Genomic DNA, 19,899 nt, shown 5'->3' with positions numbered 1-19,899 from the left:
GCACAGCTGCACCGGCACTAGAAAATTGGATGGGATTTGGCCCCAAATCTCCTAGGAGAAATAGTTCACCAAATAGTGAACCAATAGTGTCACCAAAAAGGCCCTGTCTTGCATTCTGGTCAACCGAGCCTCTCCAAACATTGGGATTTGGAGTAGGGCCTGTGCTGAAATGTTCAGCACAGCATACTGGCAGGCTCATGTGGTAGAAGATTGTCCTCCAGCTATCTGGATCTGAAGCTACAAAGGGTTTTAAAGGTCAAAACTCATCCCTTGAATTAGGCCCAGAAATAACACTGGTAGCAACAGAAGAGGATGAAGAATCTGCATAATGTTATCTGACCAGTGAGATCCAATGGGACCCCAAAAGGGTCTGGAACTCCCCATTCTGTAGCACAGTGATTTCCAACCTTTTTTGTCTCATGGCACACTGACAAGGGACTAAAAATTGTCAAGTCACACCATCAGTTTTTTGACAATGGACAAGGCACACCATGCTGTTGGTGGGGGGCCCACATCCCCCAAAGGCCCTATTGATAAATTATCCTAACCCAAACTCCCATGGCACACCTGCAGACCATTTGGGTCACACCAGTGTGCCACGGCACAGTGGTTGAAAATGGCTGCTGTAGCAGCTGAAGTGTTGAGGCAGTTTTCAAGGGCAGCCCCAAGTAAAGCCAGGGTGACCAGATACAATGGGGGACAGAGTGCCCATACCTTTAACCATTGTATAGAAGAGGGAATGTTGGCAGGTGCAGTTTTTTAAACCCTTCCATGTTGAGCTGCACCTGCCAACATTCCCTCTTCTGTACAATGGTTAAAGGTATAGCACTCTGTCCTCCAATGTATCTGGTCACCCTGTACTTCATGCACAGGGTTGCACTGTGTGTAAATGTGGACTTCAACAGAATCATTTTTTGAATGAGTAATTTGCGCATTGTGTCTTTTTGTCTTTTCTGACATCATTGTGTGAATGACATAACTAATTTCTATATGCCTTCACTGTGGCTGCCTTCTGAGTAGCATAAATAAGAGCTGGTGAAGCGCAGGGCTTAAAACTTGTGGCTGAGGCTGCAATCCTATACACACTTGCCTGGGAGAAAGTGCCACCAGACACAGAGGGTGCTGCAGGCTTATACCATAGTCTTTTGAGAATGAAGGTTGCCAGCCAACCAAGATGTGCAAGATGGCACTATCTAGAAGCCAAATTCTGACCCCTTCTTTCAAACACAGGTGGCCTGCTTGTGTAGGTGGTAAAGTCAATCTGCATAGCATCAGAGGCACTTTTACCCCCTCTATTTTATAATTTCACATCATGTTCTAGGACACAATGAAAAACATCTTCTGGACCTGAGCTCTGTGAGATGTGCTGAAATCAAATGTATGAGCCATCCCTATTTGCATGCAGGCCCTGGAGTTGTCAACTCGCTTGCTACCAGCCAGAATTTCATCGTCTTAGGTGGTAGCCAGAAAAGAAAGCCATAAAGCCAGATAAAGGGCTTCTTTAGATGCTTGCATTTTTCTGCTTTCTACCAGATGGACTAACCAGGGATGTCAAACTCATTTCATACAGAGGGCCAAAGTTAGCATCCACGGGGCCTGCGGAGAAGCACTTGGGATGGCAACGTCGGCAGCCTCCCCCCTCCAAAAAACAAATGGGAATCCTCAGCCAAACATTCCTTATAAATATGCAAACAATCTTGGTGGGTTTCAAGTGGTAATTCTATGCCTGCTCCCTTCCAAGTAAGGGCCCAATCCTATCCAACTTTCCAGTGCTGATGTATCAGTTCCAGTGGGGTGCGAACTGCATCCTGCAGTGGAGGGACAGTTATGAAGGTTTCCTAAAGATAAGGGAACATAAGAAGAACCCCACTGGATCAGGCCCACCTTCCTGTATCTCACACAGGCCCACCAGATGCCTCAGGGAACACACAATAAGAGACCTGCATCCCAGGGTCCCCACTAACAAGATAACAAGAGATCTCATTCTGGTGCCTCCCTTGAATCTGGCATTCTGAGGTAGCTACTTCTAAAACCAGGAGAGTTGCACATACCCATCACGACCTAAAACCTGTGATGTACTTTTCCTCCAGAAATCTGTCCAATCCCCTTTTAAAGGCATCTAGGCAAGATGCCATCACCACATCCTGTGGCAAGCAGTTACACAGACTAATTACACACTGGGTAAAGAAATCTTTTCTTCCACTATATCCTTTTTTGAGATATATCTTTTTTGAGAACATTTGTTCTCTTATCCTGGGGCTGCATTGCGGCTTGCATTGGAGCTGGAAAGTTGGGTAGGATTGGACCAGCAATTTTCAACCAGTATGCAATGGCACACTGGTGTGCTGCAAATGGTCCCCAGGTGTGCTACAGGAACTTGGGGGAAGGGTCATTTATTAGTAGGGCTGTTGGGGGGGATGTGAGCCCCCCACTAGCAGCATGGTGTGCTTTGTCCGTTCTAGCATTTTGTCAATGTGCCGTGGGATGAAAAAGGTTGAAAATCTCAGACCAGGGATTTTCAACCAGTGTGCAGTAGCACATTATAAGAACATAAGAGCCCTACTGGATCAGGCCAAAGGCCCATTTGGTCCAGCTTCCTGTACCTCACAGTGGCCCACCAAATGCCCCAGGGAGCACACGAGACAACAGACACGACCTGCGTCCTGGTACACATTGATGTGCCGCAAATGGTCCCCAGGTGTGCTGTGGGAGCATTTGAGGAGGGTCATTTATTAGTAGGCCGTTGGGGGGGACGTGAGCCCCTTACAGGCAGCATGATGTGCCTTGCCAAGTGCACTAATAGTGCACCCTGAAACTGTTAGCGGTGTGCCATGAGATGAGAAAGGTTGAAAAGTGCTGGCCTGGACTCTTATGAGCCCCACTGGACTCAGCGGTGAGTGACCCCCGCCTCAGAATCGGGGCCCTGCCTCCCTCCCCACGGCTCAGTGCTGCCCCCTGCAGGCTCCAGCGTGCTGCAGGGGCCTTTTCCTTGGCCACTGTGCGCATCTCCCTCCAGAGCGCGGCGCGCGTGGGGAGCAGAGTGAGAAGGAAGGCGGCGGCAGATCTGCTGCCCTGCACCGGCTGCTTGCGAGTAGCTCCGACGCCGCTGCAGTAGGGAGGGTGTGTCCTTGAGCTCCCACCCCTCGCTGTTGGCTGGGGGTGGAGAGAGGAGGAGGAGGAGGAGGGAGGAGGAAGTGGAGGAGAATAGCGGGCAAATGGAGACCTGAAAAGCTGCAGCCCGCAAGGAGGAGAGCTGCGCGCCAGGCTGCCCGTGCGCCCTCGCCTGGGAGAGCAGCTCCGCGCCGCCTTGGGCGTCCTCCCCCGTTGCACAGCCCTGGGGAGAGCTGGGCAGAGAGGATCCGCTTCCCCTCTTGCAGAGGCACCTTCCCCTTGCCTGGAGCCTTCCCGGGTTCGCCTTGCCTCGCAGGGGCCTGCTGGAGAGCGTGGCACCCAACTTGCTGCCGCCGCCGCCAGGATCTGCAGCCTGCCTGAGCCATGAGAGGCTGGGGCCAGGCTTCTGCTGCTTGGAAAGCCTCCCCCTAAAGGCTCCCCCCCCCCTCCAGACCTGTAGGCACCCCAGGGGCTGAATGAGCGCCCTGTAGGGAGGGAGAGACTTGTCCCAAAGCTGCCTGCATCCCTGCTGCTCCCCCTCCCTTCCTTCCTTGCAAGAACAACAGGCTGTGTGGGTAGGGAAAGGGAAGAAGATGCAGACCTTTCTGAAAGGGAAAAGGGTTGGCTATTGGCTGAGTGAGAAGAAGATCAAGAAGCTGAATTTCCAGGCGTTTGCAGAGCTCTGCAGGTAAGAAGGGGCAGGTCTGGAGGATGGGGGGGAGGTGGGGGGTGTTGGAAAGGATGCATCTCCTTGTAAGAGTCCCACAGGATCAGGCCAAGGAGCCATCTGGTCCAGCTTGCTGGGTCTCACAGTGGGCCACCAGATGCTTCAGGGGGGCACACAGGACCTGCATCCTGGTGCTCTCCCTTGCACCTGGCATGTCATAAGAACATTAGAGCCCTGCTGGATCAAGCCAAAGGGCCATCTAGTCCAGCTTCCTGTATCTCACAGTGGCCCACCAGATAGATGCCTCAGGGTGCACACAGGGCAACAAGAGACCTACATCCTGGTGCCCTCCCTTGCATCTGCCATTCTGATGTAGCCTACTTCCAAAATCAAGAGGTTATGTGTACGCATAAGAACAGCCCCACTGGATCAGGCCATAGGCCCATCTTGTCCAGCTGCCTGTATCTCACAGTGGCCCACCAAATGCCCCAGGGAGCACACAAGATAACAAGAGATCTGCATCCTGGTGCCCTCCCTTGCATTGGCATTCTGACATAGCCCATTTCTAAAATCAGGAGGTTTACTCATCATGGCTTGTAAAGTCTGCTTTTAAAGGCATCTAGGCCAGGCACCATCACCACATCCTGTGGCAAGGAGTTCCTCCTCCCCTCCACTCTTAACTTGACACTTTGGCCTCTTTCCTTTGCTGAGGCATATATGCCTATTAGGGTGGGCCCTCTTCACCAGCGCCTGGTTTATCAAACCAGGGCAGAGCATAATTCCAATGCAGCTGGGGCTTAAGAGCCTTGGATAATTGCTATTTGAGAAATCAAGCCTTACAAATTATAACAACACCCAGATCTCAAGCAGCAGCAGCATTACAGGATGAGGATGGGAGCACCTTATCATTTGCTTGGCTTGATTTTCCTCCTCCTCCCTTTTCCTCCTATACCAGTAACACAAGGGATAAAATGTGAGGCTTTGGGGATTAGGGAGACACATGCGGATTTTAAAAACACACTCGCACACAACAAATGTATTGAGGGAAATTCTTCTAGCCTAGAAATGTTAGTTATTACCTGGGACTTAAATATAATGGCAGTAAACTCATCTGCGAAAGGTTGTATGGTACAAACTGGAGGAAAAGGGATGGAAGGCTTGTAAGGCAATAGTATTGCTTTATCTTGGGGAAGGTAATGCATATCCATGCTGTCTCTCTGAGTGAGTGACAGACGGACAGACAGCCCAGTGCACTACCTTCCTGAATTTTGCTTTCCTGAATCTAGCGTCTTCCCTTAGGGATGCCATTCTTCTTACCTTCCTTGTTAAGAAACAAAATAATGGTTGAAGCAAAATTCCTTAAGTGAACATGGGCCTAAGCGGTGCCTTGTTTTGAACATATTTTGAAGAATGTTTGAAAAGGCCTTTCCTATTCTGTTTCTTTGCTTGACTCTTTTGTGACTTGGTAAACATGTTTGCAGGCTTTATTCAAAAGCTTCCAGAACTTGATAAAAATCACAACTGATTTTTTTTGCTCAGGATTGGGATGGAACCATCATAATAATAATGGTTCCTGCTACTTGGAATTGAACAGATTGAATGAGTTGATTGACTTGGTGTGTAACGCAACCATTGAGGTCTACTGTATGGCAGCTCTCGCTGCTGTGGACAGTGGAGGTCCCATCTGAGAGAATTCTGAATGGTTCAGTACTAAGATCTCAATGTGTGAGAATGACTTTTTTTCAATTAAAAGCAATTAGTTTTTGTGATTCACGTTATTGATGGCTATGATTAAATTTGGTGACTTTTTATGTTGCTTTTTGCCCTTTCTTGACCTCCTGAATTCCCTGAATCAAATATGCTAGATAATGTTTCAGTTAAAAGTACAGGAATACAATAGAGGCTTTATTTTAAAACATCCAGACAACATTCCAAATGCCTGGCAATACTGAGATGATTCTCTGCTCCCTTTAAAATTATTTGGTCTCTGCTTTCCAGAAATGGCTAACACTCCATAGTGTTTTGACTGAAAACGCAATTGGTAAACTCCTAGGTGATTTCCCCCCCCCCCCCCAGGGGCAGTGCAAGGTTAGGGATAGTAATAGCTGCTGGCCTTTCTGCTGCATCACAAACTTATCTTGAAAGTATTGGTCAGTAGACTAGAGATGGTGATTAAAGCAGATCATGGCTAGGTGAGCAGAGTTCACTTACCCAGAATACCAATTCTTTTCCTATCATTCAGATTTTGAATTATGTAGTGGTAACCAATAGCATTGATGCCTTTAAAGGGGATTAGATACACTCATAGAGGAGATGAGGTATATTAGTCATGATGCCCAAATGAAGCCTCTGAATACCACTTGTGGGAAAGCAACAGTGGAAAGGGGGTATGCTTTCATTTTCTGCTTTGTGGGCTGAGCAGTGTGAAAAAGAGAATGCTGGATGAGAAGTGACTGTGACCTCATCCAGGAGGGCTCTTATGTTATATAGTGGTGACATTTTATTAACTAGAAAAATAGCCTCATGAAATTCTTGAACTTCTGAAGATTGTCTTGGGGTGTTTTTCTTTATGACCTGCCGTTTTTCAGTACTGTTTTGGCTCTTGTGCATCTCTTTAGGTCTTGTCTAGAAAATTTAAGAGATGGGAATCTCTTGTATATACGTACTTTGGTCAGGAAGGCATGTGAGAGTGACCTTTTTAAAAAAAACAAACTCCTATGTTCATTAAATGCCTCTTCCTTTGCAGAGAAGAATCTGCACCTGTGGTTCAAGGTGTAATGTGGTAGCAGAACATATAGTTCTGTTCTTGTGAAACTTGATCTTAGTTGTGCCCCCTTAAAAAGCTCCTACAGACCTGATTGTAATGCTTTAGGATAAATTTCTGAATGTTGTGGCATAGACTTGCTTAAGTGTAGTGCTGGTTGGAGATGTTTTAACATTTCAGTAGGCTTTTATATGGCAAAATTAGGGCTGTAGCCTGATTTTTGAAAATGAGTCATTTAATCATATTAGCTGCTTAAATTTGCATGTGAGGAATGTATGCACTATCTTAATGTAAAATATTTTACAGCAGGTGGGATCTTAGTGGTATTCTTTTCTCTGTCACCCAGGAAGGGATGCCTCTCAAGATGGCATGTACCATCTGCAGCTTTACAAATACTTATACCAAAAATTTCTCTAAAACTTTAATTTTCTGCCTATTCAGGGGCTCTCTTTTTAGTTGATCGAAATACCCTTAATCGATTTATGAAACGTAGCATGTTTCAGCCAAAACACACAAATTCTAATATCACCCACAGCTGAAATCATGTTAAGCCATTCATACCCAACGTTGCATATATGTAACAGGGACCAAATATGTACGCCTGTGAGCTGGGCAGAAATGGGTTAACTTCACCAAAACATTCTCTGTGTTGCATTTGGTACTACATACAGTACGGCATAAACCAGTGGTACCCAGCCTTTGCTCAGGGGTATAAGCCCAAAATATTGGCAGTGCCACTTGAATGAATATTACAGTATATATGTAATCCCCTGTGCCTTACAATAATTTTGCCTGTACTGTACTTATTGGGAACAGACAGATGTGCGTGCCTGACTTAGAATCTCCTCCTTGGGTCCTGGAGTGCCACAAACTCCCATTAGGTGTGATAACTATAACAAAATGAACTGAAGTCAGCTATTCCAATGGTATCTGATATTATTGTAGATAGTACAGGCATGAACATGAGAAGGAGAGCAGGGTTTCTGACCCATACCAAGTTAAATTGGAATTCTGCAATTAAGTTATATGCTGTGTACGTACATTTTGTTCTCTGAGAACGGAACTTCCTTCTTACAGTGAGATTGAAATAAGTTTGGTGCTGTGGTCTCCAGAAGAGCTTTTATGTAATATGGTACTGGCAAAAAACAAAAAACAAAAAAAAAACTTGTGCCAGCTTTTCTACTTGTTTCATGTGCTAACACAGCTTTGAGTTTTTACTTGCTTTTTTTATACTTCATCCAGTTCTCTGACATCTGTTGCATAGTGCTGCTTTATAACTTATTTTCAGAATCATAATATTTAATTTTGTCAGGGTACAGATAGAACTGTCTTTTCTCAATGGGCAGTTCTCATTTAACTTGTGAGAATAATGATAGTGCCTGCCTTTTCTAGGCTCAACTTGGACAGCCCATCATTGTTGAATGTTGCTGGTTTGGGATAGGAAATGGTAGAAAGCTCTTGTTTGAAAGCAAATGTGTGCCCCTGCCAGTGTGGAGATATAAGTTGTGCAGCTCACTTATGGGATCACGGAAACCACTTTGTCAGACTAACCTCTCTCAGAATGACACTGGAAAGATTGGAGATAAGAACTGTAAATTCCCCAGAAATTGCAGTGGAAATATACAGAAATGTAATCCCTTCTGAAGATTCCAAGGTGCCTTCCCCTTTACGGTTGGGGGAATGAAGCGAATGTTCGACATAGAAGTATGATGGGAAATTAATTCACTGGTTTAGAACATGTCTTAAGAAAATTGCCCAAGAATATAAAAAGTTATTAAAAAACAAGGAGGGCAGTTTGGAAGAAAAACGGGATAAATCAATTCTAATACCCAGTTTAAGTGAAGCTTATCACAAGGGTTTGACTAAATGTATTTGGTCAATTGTTTGCCTCTCTCCCATTTATCCAAAAGTATATCATTCCCATTCATGCATGTGTTCTTACTGGCTTGGGGTGTGTGTGTGTTTCGTAGATCGTAACTAACATTTGAATATACTAAGCTGAACACCAACACAGCTACGACCACCTCCTCCCAGCAAGTCTTTCATGTTCTTTTTTTATCAGTACTTGTATCAGTTTTTTTCCACAGCTACAACACTGTAGTAGTCACCAAAATATTGCTCCTGGGCATGTCAAGTCTCAACAAGCTTGTGCTGTTTTTTGTCATGCAAAACTCATGACAAATATTTCAGATGATCCACTCCGTCATGTATGGTGAAACTGAGGACAGAACGGGGGAAGCAGCAGTCAGCCTTGTGTAAGAAGGTCATATGAATTGGCCACAGTCCCTGGAAGAGGGGAAATGGTAGAATACGTATTTTGTAATCTGGTGAGCGCAACTTCTGGTTCTGGTTTGGTGAAAGACAGTGGAGCTGCAAACAGAACTGCAGTGAACTTTCTGAGGTGTTCATGTCTGCTCAGTTTCAGCGCTGTGCCACATTGGTGGCCCTGTGGCAAAGCCTGGCTTACCCTGAAGGGTACTGCTGCTACTGGTCCTGAACAAATTGTTGAAGCTGTGGACTCATAGATGCGAGTCCTTGGCCAGTGCCTACCATAGGCCAACTCGATACCACCCTTTCCCAATGTGCAGTTGGTTCCTCCTTAACACACTTGATCCATGTTTCTGTAATTAGAAGCAGGGCGAGAGGGGTTAAACTCCATTCTGTTTTAGCCTGAGATCTTCTCCTCATGTGGGTCAGGGTGAGGATTTAGTTCTCTACGAGCAATTGTGAATAAGGAACAGCCCTTGTAATTCAGATTAATTAAATGAAATCTTAGGTATACACAGGCTTCTGGGTTGAATACTGTTGTCCATTGTGTGCAGTGCCCTAGCCCAAGAGGCCAAACACGCAATGTGATGGAGGTACAGGATAATTCTAATCTATGGCATTAATCAGCTTATTTTAATAGTTGTGAAATAATATGGCATCTCCTTCCAGGAATTCTCATTAACTCCTCCCAAACTTGCAAAAACTATAAATAGGTTTTTGTTAGATGTTTGCCTTGTGCCAGTTTGGAGTTTACTTTAAATCCTGAAGTTAAAATTAACATTTTAAGTACCTTTTATAAACAGTGCCTTTCCTTACCTGGGTACTCTGTGATGTTCAGTTATGAACTATGGATGGAATGAACAGCTTTGGCTTAATCAAATTTTAAGAGCTGCCTTATGCTGTTTTGATTTGTACAAATCTTATATTCAAGACGGGGTTGAACTGCTGTTTCAAATGTCTTGGTGGCTGTGGTGAGCTAAGCTTAGCTGATGGCTTGAAGATCATAAGGAAGAGCATAAAATGTTGGTGCTAGTGCCTTCTCTGCTGAGAGAGAATTTTGGAAGAGAGAGCCACTGTGGTCCAGTCCTTGAGACCTGGGTTTGAATCTCTGGAATCTAGGTTAACCTCCACAGCTAATGCAACAATTGTTTGCTGCTGGTACACTGGTGTGTACTGGAGTGTGTTCTGCAGCAAATGAACAAAATGTAAGTGACAGGCGCTCACCCTTAAGGAGCAAACCATGTTTAGAGGCTGTCCGAAGCTCTGTGTCTTGGAGTTTAATGTTATAAAAATTGGAGCCATTCTGCCTCTTTTCCATTAAATAATTCCTCTGAAGTTAAGAGCTTCCTTTCTTGGTTATAAAACAAAATGTCAAAGTGGTAAACGTTCTGCTTCTGTTCCAGATAAAATGTTCAGGCGTGAGCTCCACTGAAATCAATGAGACTTGCTTCCAAATAAGGTGACTGTGATCAGGAGTACGTTCAGCTCAAAAATCAAGGTGGCAAGGAGCCCAACAAAGATGGACTCTCTGCTGTATCCTGATGCCATTTAATTCTTGGTGCTAGTTGTGGAGGGGAATGCTGGAAAGCTCCTGGTATCTCGAGTGGCCTACCTCTCTAGAATTCTCCATTTAGTATTTACTTACTCTGAATTCCTCTTGCAAACACATAATTATGCAACCCAGTGAGGTTTTCCATAATGCCCTGTCAGAATTTGTATTCGAACGGCTGAATCAAAGTAGAGGAGTTGGAACATGAGGCAGTGATCAAGCTGCTTTCTTCCCCTGGGACTTACTTCCACAGCCAACTGAAAAACAGCTGAGGGGGAAGAAAGCTTGGAAGGGAAGCCTGCTAACAGAGGAAGGGTACAACATCTCTTACCCTGAGCGGAGAGTAAGAGAGGGTCCTTTGATGCATTTGGGCTAGGAGTGGATGGGCTGTGGGACAAGGAAAGATGACTTTTTGGGGGAAGCATTTTGGAACAAAGTTGCTTGGGAAATGAACCATTGAATTTTAAAAATAGGAGACTGTTCCTTTTCTTTCTTTCTTTTTTCCCCAGTATGCAGCATTTTTAGTGCATGCAGCTTGCCTGCTGTAGCTGTAGTTTATCAGGCTCTATTCATTATCTTTTATTCTGTTTCCCCTTTCCCCCTGCCCAAGTTTCCTGCACACCTGGTTTGTCACATTTCCACAAAATTTGAATATATGGTTAAAATACCTGAAAAGAGAAGCTGTGTGTCTGTCTTCTTATATAAGCCATGTCTCTTCCAATTCCTTCAGTGTCCTCTGTTTTGCTAGGGGATTGTCAATGACTGTGCCTTGGTATCATGTATCTTTTAAGAAATTGGCTAAGCTGAGCCTGGGGTGGCTTAGGGAGGGGATTCCTATGCGGGCAATGCTGTGCTTGGGTTTAATATCTCAAGGATGTAACTTTGAATTAAAAATGGGGGGGGGGAAGAGACGTGAAGTTATTTTTGGCATGCATTAATTTCACTCCTCCATATGGAGTTCTTTTGAATTGCGACAAAGCAAGGCCATTGTAGCTGAAATGACTGTTTGAAACCTGTTACATTGCAGTATAATTAGGAAACTGAGGTGCAATAGGGTATAAATAAGGGACATCTTTTTATTTCTCCAAGAAGAGCTCTTGAGTGGGTATACGGAAGGCTTTCTGTGTCTGCTTGCTTGGGCTGGTGTGCAGTTGGTGGGCAATATTTGGCAAAATCCATCTGTTCACAAAACTGTACATTTAAGGGGAGGCCAGATGGAAAGGAGAAACACTGATCAAATGACTGCTGGCAGTAAGGGGATCATGGGTGACCCCTTCTAGGCTGGCAAGCATTCTTGAATTGGCTGAATGATTGCTTTATGACAGTGGCCGGCAACTAGATAAGATAGGTCAGTCTAGTGCAGGACCCAGTTCCCTTCTATATCTACTCTTTGGACCCTCCTCTTTGTCTCTGTTTGCATAATTGAAAATGAAAGCTCCAGGCTGATTTTCTGAAAGTGGGAGGGACACTGTCATAACCTTATGTGTAGGGTAGCCTCCATGCGCCTTTCTCAATGTTTTTCAAACTGTGGGTTGGGATGAGCCAATTTCAGGTGGGTCCCCATTCATTTCAGTATTTTATTTTTAGTATAGAAGACTCGATGCTACCATGGCATGAGACTGCATTTGGGGAAATGTTACAAATCTATATTTTTAACAGGCTAGTTGTGTATGCTTTTAACAATGACAGTAAATAGGACTTACTCCTGGCTAAGTGTGGGTAGGATTGCAGCCCAGGATTGTTAAAAATATGCCTGCTGGATGATGTCACTTCTGGCAGATTCTGACAGATTCTCATTCTAAAAAGTGGTTCCTATGGCTAAAAATTTGAGAACCACTCCTCTATTTCCCTCCCTTTTGAAACCAGCTGTTAAGTGTCTGACTGGGACAAAGATTCCCTCTAGAAAAGCATAGGTGAGTTGTGGGATAGCTGGTGATTTGTCCACAGATCAGATGTGATGTATAGTGCTCAGTGTCTGACTGCTGAGTTAACCCTAGCACGTTTACTCGCATCTTACTCTTGTTTTTAAAAAGGCACATTTTATTAATGCATGACTTTCTTGGCCACAGAATGAATTTGTCTGCGAAAACAGTCAGAATATTTTTGTTTTACTCTTTCCTCCCTGTAAAAGTTCATAAATAACTTTTATACACCATTAGTGTGTATGTTCCTTAGCCCTTTTGTTTGGCTTTGTAGGACGCAGGGTATTGAGTTACTCTCTACCACAAACAGGCAGTGAGTTGTTGGCTGCACAATACCGGGAATTATGTATAAGCTGTTGCTATAAGATTCTAAGAATTGTGTGATATGGGATGGGTCCGAAAGTGGATGGCATTTGTGTGTACAAGTCCCCTGTATCCAGTGGTAAGAGAGCTTACGGTTGGCACAGAAGAATAGTCTAGTATCTTCAAAATGTTGAATTAAGTTGCCTTCTGTTAGTGTCATGACTCATTCCTTTATAGAGAACAGGGAGGATTAACCTGATAAACTATCTCAGGGAACTGGCTAATTTGATCTACTAGGGACTCACTAGCATATTTGCAGACGCAAAGGACCAAGCTATATGTGATGTTAAACAGAAATGCAGGCCAAACTGCAGATTTAATTTAAATGGCAGCCGTGGCAGGTGGGGTGATTGGGCTCACAAAATGTGGAGGGGGCGCATATAATTTCCCCCCCATGCTGCAGTCCCAACACAACAGGCATTCCCATCTCTGAAGCTGTTGTTTGCTTGGAATGAAAGCTGCTTTCGTTGCCAAAGGCAACTTCCTTCTAAGGTAAAATAAGTTTTAGGAAAGGAATTTTCCCCCAAGAGCACAACATGAGTGGGAAGAGTTAAAAAATGGCAACTTTTCTGAGCACTTCTGTCCTAATCCTCATTTCTCCCCCCCCCCCCCGCAGCTGCTTTTTAAAAATAGCAAAAACACAGGGCCAAACAATGTTCAGGTGTGCGCCTCTTAATGATGGGGATACGGTCTCCAATCCTGGCTGTTATGTAACTAGGTCATTAAGTGAACATTCAGTCCAATCTATTGTCTTTGTAATCAGACACTCCCTGTCACACTCTAGTTGGCTGCACAGGCTACTGGAGATTGCCTATTTGCATTAAGAGCCTCTCTGTTGTGTAAACAGACACTCTGCCACAGGCTACGGGAGACACGATTGCTTCATTAAGAGCATCTTTATTGTGCTTTGACCACTGTCATATATGCAGTCTGTTGTTAAGCGGATGGTTGTTAAGTAGTGCATGCCTGTATTTAATATAACATAGATTGGCCTTAAGAAGAATTGATGTCTTACATTTCTCTTAAGCTATGGGTTGATGAATACCTGCAGTTGGAAAGGAAGGATGCAAATGGTTCAAATGGGGTGGGGGTTAAAATAGCAAGACACAGAGCAAATGACTGACATTCAGTTCTTGTACTATTTCTTTGTGCAGTAAAGCCACCACAAGTTATTTTAATTGAATCTGTTTCACACAGTGAAACCCCATCTAGAGAAGGTTGGCATTTACTACTTCCTTTATTAGGGAAAAGCCATATCTTAAATAAAAGTTGTTTACCTTGCTTTGTTTAAAAAAAAATCCTCAGGGTGGCTTACAGTATTTTAAATTAACAATAAAACCAATGTAATACGATGAACTCGTTATCAAAAATGGAATCAACAACGGTAAAATGAGTAAAACCATATTCAGCAAATATTCACATCAATTGGACCTGAGGAGATCAGTTAGTTGAGCATGGATCAGCAAGGGCTGCTCTGCTTTTGGACCTTAAAAGTGTCAGGGAAGGAAAAGATACCAGTAGGATGATGGAATTGGAAGCTTATTGTAGCTTGAACAGAAGGAAAGTGAGTGAATACAGGTAGCTGTTTATGAACTTGCCAAATGGTCCATGAGAGCTCTTGTCACCTGTAGCCTAGGACATAAGGCAGAATTTGTTGTAGATGAACATCTGACTGGTTGGAATGATAGAACCATGCATCTTTGCCTCACCGTGTGGCCGTACTCTGCAAACCGACACTTTGTATAAGTTCATACAGAACTCCCATGTGATAAATGAACATCAGTATCCATCTAGATTAGTGATTTTCAACTTTTTTCAATCTCATGGCACACTGAGAAAGTGCTAGAATTGACAAGGCACACCCTGCTGCTAGTGGGGGGCTCACATCTCCATTGGCCCTACTAATAAATGACCCTTTTCCCCAAACTCCCAAGGCACACCCGAGGACTATTCGTAGCACACTGGTTGAAAATCACTGATCTAGATTGATAGCCTTGGAAATAAGCTTCTCCAAAAGTAAATACTCATATGTTAGAAAAACATTTTGTCGCAATCTTAAAGTAGTACAACATCAAGATTCTGACTCTCAATCCTGAATGACCGTTCTATCCAATCTCTTCTGTTGCATGGATAATTATGAATCTATGACTAAGTGTTGAATTTCTATAATCTCTCAGCTAAAATCTGAGGCATGGCAAATTAGAATAACAGATAATAAATCTGTGGAGCTTTAATCCGTGCAACTAGTGTGTGAATACGTAAGTGACTGAAATCTGAGAGGTATCTTGCAGGAACATGCAAGGCATTTGGCTGTTTTCTAGGGGAAAATACAGTGTGGGGCACACATACAGAGCAGTGCGCTTGGGCATGATGTTTGTATGTGCTCATGTGTTATAATATTTTGACTGACTGTAGGACAGTGGTCTCCAAACTTACTGCTATCGTGACACCCTCCATGCTGCAGATGTGGATCTCAGCATCCAGAATTATTTGGCAATGATGTGGGAAGACAAGACACAATGACATCACTGCCACTTCTGAGTTGCAAGACCACAAAGCAACCTTGAAAATGGTGTTAGGAGGCTCAGAGCAGGCGGGCGAGCTTTTCGTGCAGCAAAAACCTCATGCACAGAATTCTGTCCACTGAGCCGAGTCTTCAAGTGTTGCGTCCTGCTCTTGCTGCCAAGTGTCCCACAACACCCATGGGCATTTGTTGCAACTCCCCATTGAGCTGCACCTCACAGACTGGGAACTGCTGCTTTAAGACGGGGGTCTCCAAATGTTTTGGCCAGAGGGCTGCATCAAATGTCTGGCATGGTTTTGAGGGCCAGAAAAAAATTTAAATATAAAACTTATATAAATAAATTAGAGATGGAGCTCAGATGTGTGAATAAATGAATGAATGGGCTCATTCATTCAACCTCTCTGGCCCTTCGAACACCCTCCAGATGCAACCAGAGCATAATTCCAGTTATGTTTGGCAAAGTGGGCTAGGGGCTTTCAGGGGACAAGAAGCTGGCTGTGGGCCAGATAGAGGCTCACTGCGGGCCTCATCTAGCCCCTGGGCTGGGGTTTGGAGACCCCTGCTCTAAGGTATGAAGCACTGGATTTAGATACTTCATTCATAAGAGTTGGGGGCGGGGAATGGATGGTGGCTCATTCATCTGTGTAAATCTGAAGATAATCTGCAAGAATCCTTTTAAGATGTTTAAGTATGATTTAAAGATGATCATCTCTTCTGTGCAGTTAGGTAAAACTTTTATTACTTGCTGAAGTAGAAAGGCACTGCAGTTTTAGCTTCATTGAAGTTTAGCATACTTCACCAGAGTTTATGATGTTTCTGAGCTTGAATGGTATTGAATATTGACTATGTCCTGTGTAATCTTAGTGTTATCATCATGCTGGAATTTTTTGTTAACTCTTAACCAAACACATGATGTGTTTGGTGATTAATGCTATGGGTAAGAGAAATAAATATGTTGTGAAAGGCTCATTTATAATGCTTCCTACCCGTCTACTTCTATGATAAAAGGCTCATTTATAATGCTTCCTACCCGTCTACTTCTATGATAAAACCTTTCAGTTATTTCGTTATTCCACCCCTAAACTATTTCTGTGGCAAGTGATCCTGGCTCTCTGCATGCCTCTCTTTCGCACTGTCATAGATGATGCATATTGGCTGTTGTAGCTCTTGTTTGAATTGGTTTCATTAGACAGTCAGTCTGGTGTGGTTGGCTAGGATGACTCAAGTTCTGATCTCTGCTCAGCCATAAAGTCCAATGAGTGACCTTGTGTTGGTCACCACCTCTCAGCCTAGCCAACGTTACAGGGTTGTTGTGTGTTCCTATCACACGTTACCAGAACCAGGGGACATCCACTGAAATTGAAAGTTGGGAGAGTTAGGACATACTAAAGAAAATATTTCTTCACTCAGCATGTAGTTAATCTGTGGAACTTCTAGCCACAGGATGTGGTGATGGCATCTAGCCTAGATGCCTTTAAAAGGGGATTGGACAAATTTCTGGAGGAAAAATCCTTTATGGGTTACAAGCCATGATATGTATGTGCAACCTCCTGATTTTAGAAATGGGCTATGTCAGAATGCCAGATGCAAGGGAGGGCACCAGGATGCAGGTATCTTGTTGTCATGTGCTCCCTGAAGCATTTGATGGGCCACTGTGAGATACAGAAAGCTGGACTAGAGGCGCCTGTGTACTGATCCAGTGGGGATGTTTTTATGTTCTTAAGATAAAAGGAGGGGGGAGGAGCTATGTATACTGCCCTGAGTTCCTTGCAGGAGGGTAGTTTATAAAGATGGAAAATGTTTTGCTGCATTTTAGGGGTCCCTTTGTCCTAGATTAACGTTAAATTTAACAAATGCACTAGAGCACAGACTCTTCAGACTTCTGCACAATGTCCTTGTTTCGTATTCATATATTCACTTCTTGCTTCAACTGAATAATGAAGATGTTTGTACCTCCTGTAAGCTGAGCAAACTTATTCCAAGCCCAAGCTTAGTGATCTTATGTGTCTAAGAATTGCTGGTCATTGGTAAATATCTCATTGCTTACTACTAGAGGAGGAGCAGCAGCTTGGTGCATCTTTCTGTTTTGCTATGCAGTCTCCCAAGCATTACCACTTCAGGAAGCTGCTCTGCAGCAGTGCCTAGTGAAATTGCGCCCATTATTTGTTGGCTGCTTTTTTGCTTACTCTGAAACAGTCATTTCCTGCTTAGCCTGTCACCCTGTATGTACACATTTACACAATGGACATTGTTTAGTGGGAGAGCTGGCTCAGAACTCTTTTCCTGTAATGTATTTTCTATTCTTGCCTTGAAGTTACTTCTTAACAGTCAACATAATCCCTTGCTCCTTTTTGCTAACTTTCTCTTATGAGTTCTGTTGATGATCTTAGATAATTATCAAAAACCTGAAGTATTTTTCACTGATGGCAGCACTCGAAGTATTCAGTTTCGTTCAGACACATGCGGTGTGTAGGGAGGCAGGTTAGGCAGAGCCTCCCCACTGGAGTCCTTCGAAAAGCACTGGTGCCATATGAGGTACCCAGGCACCCAGATCCTACACACTCTGTGCATGGGTTGTGGGTGCTTGGGCACCACACTCAGCGGTGACACTTTTTGAAGGATTCCAGTGGGGAGGCTCTGCCTCAACTGCCTCCCACCCACCACATGTCCCTGGTTTCATTTGTTCCAAACTAAAATTATGCCATTGAATGCCTGTCCGACTCCCATAGTAGAGTGGTAAAGTTTATATTTAAACAAAAAATGTAGGACTATAAGACAAACGGAGAAATATGTGATTGGTTGCTTATTCCTAGTCTTATTCCTTATTCCTAGAGTGCTTTCTGGAAAGGTGTTCTTTAATCCTAATGTCTTGTTCTTCATATGCGAAGAGGGTTCCTTAATCCTAATGTCTTGTTCTTCATATGCCTACTTTGTCAGGCATGTGTGCTAATTGATAATGGTTGATACAGGATGTAATTTCCCACATCTTTGAACATGAAAATTGCCATTAACAGAAAATGATTCTGTTTTTCTTGTTTCTGAAGAAATACAGGACTATGGCGAGCTAGTCTGAATGAAATGCTGTTGTAGAGTCACTTGAGCCTACCCTATGAGTAGGTGAATTACGACTTGGTAGCAACCTGCTCATTTCCAGCTCTGAGAAGAGATTTCTTCTGTTTTCTTATGCCACACTAAGTGCAAGTAGTAGTGGAGCTACAAGATGCTTACATCAATACCCTGTATTGCTTTAAAGTTAACCCACATGGTTGGGGGGGGGGAAGTTTTCTGTACTTGTTTTCCATCCTCTAATTCCTGTATGTTGCCCTTCTTTCCTGTCTGTCCTGTTCCTCTTAGACCAACAATTTTCAACAGGTAAAAAAATTCTTCCACGTTCTGCTGCTCTCTTTCTAGGGCAGGGGTGTCCAAAGTTTTTGGCAGGAGGGCCACATCAGCTCTCTGACAGTGTCAGGGGCCTGGGAAAAAGAAGAATTAATTTACATTTTAAATTTGAATAAATTTACATAAGTTTATATAAGTGAATATATTAAATGAATATATGAATGAATGAAGGCCTTACAATAGCTCAATGCCTATAAAAGGCCTTGCACAAAGCAAGGCTGGCCTTTCCTTTGCTGCCACTGCTGCATCACAGACATGAAAGAGCAAGCAGTGGAGGGAGCTCTCATCCCACAGCTCACACAAGAGGTCAAACAGTTGCCCTCATGCTGAGAGAAGTTGCGTTGGGCCAGTGCAGGCTTCAACAAATCTCTGGAGGGCCAGAGGCTCATTGGAGACTGGGGGCTCCCTGAGGGCCGCATTGAGAGGCTTCAAGGGCTGCAAGTGGCCCCAGGGCCAGGGTTTGGGCACCCCTGTTCTAGGGCAACCATCTGTAGTAAAAAAAAAAATTATTTGTTCCTTCACCAGTGGAGGAAGTAAAACAATTTGTTACTGCAGACAGTTGCCCTAGAAAGAGAACCTGGAAGAGCCTCCCAGAAGTGAATCACAAGAGTTGAAGACCATAAAGGTCAGAGAAGAAAAACAGTGACAATCTCTATCCTAGATGTTCCTCTTGCTCTTAGAGAAGTCATCCAGAATCTTATTATTCATCAGATTCTGGTGGCTAGGTTGTAGAAAGAACCAAAGGAAGCTGGGCCATTTTGTGCTGGTCATTCCTGTAAGTAATCCTGAAAGGTCGGCTTGCTTCAGGGTAGTTATCCATGTAGAGACATATACAGAACTATGTATTTGTTTGTCTGTGGTCCTTTCCACAGTCTGAATATCTGGTTTTCTATTAAGGTCCTTTTAGACTACTGCCTCCATAATTTTAGAAGTTCTTAAAACAAAATTCAGCTGTTTTAAAATCTTCCCCTTACCCCAGCACACAAAAAGTGAGGAGAAACCCACAGAAATAATTCATAAGAAGTTTGTTGACGGTGTTTGCTGGAAAATGTTGATAGGGTGTTTTTCAATTAAGACAGAGTTGCTGTAGAATTCTCTAGGCTTCTTTGGCCCACAGATGGTATCATTTGAAAATTCTGCTTTTCAAAGAACAGCACCTGCTCTTCCTACTTTCTGTGTCCTTTTCTTGTACCAAAGTGATTCTGTGGTTTAATGCATGCTGTGATTTAATATAAATATGTTCTCTCGAGCTTAGAGGCCCCTAATCTGCTCATAAGTATGTAAGCAGTGAATTCAGAGAATTTTTAAGAATAATTAAATTGCAGTTATGGG

The 19,899-nt window shown here is 43.7% G+C and overlaps 1 protein-coding gene across 1 annotated transcript in view; it reads left to right on the top strand.

Annotated features, from left to right (window-relative positions):
- Positions 1-3,538: 3,538 nt before the first annotated feature.
- Positions 3,539-19,899, top strand: part of ITPK1 (inositol-tetrakisphosphate 1-kinase) — a 128,965-nt gene continuing 112,604 nt past the window's right edge. The window contains exon 1 of the mRNA XM_066612185.1: positions 3,539-3,799. Within this exon, the coding sequence (XP_066468282.1) occupies positions 3,705-3,799 (95 nt within the window). The 5' untranslated portion in view covers positions 3,539-3,704. The remainder of the gene's footprint in view (positions 3,800-19,899) is intronic.

Source organism: Tiliqua scincoides, chromosome 1 (assembly GCF_035046505.1).
Source record: "Tiliqua scincoides isolate rTilSci1 chromosome 1, rTilSci1.hap2, whole genome shotgun sequence".
Lineage (NCBI taxonomy): Eukaryota > Metazoa > Chordata > Lepidosauria > Squamata > Scincidae > Tiliqua > Tiliqua scincoides.
This window is presented reverse-complemented; position numbering and strand designations above follow the sequence as displayed.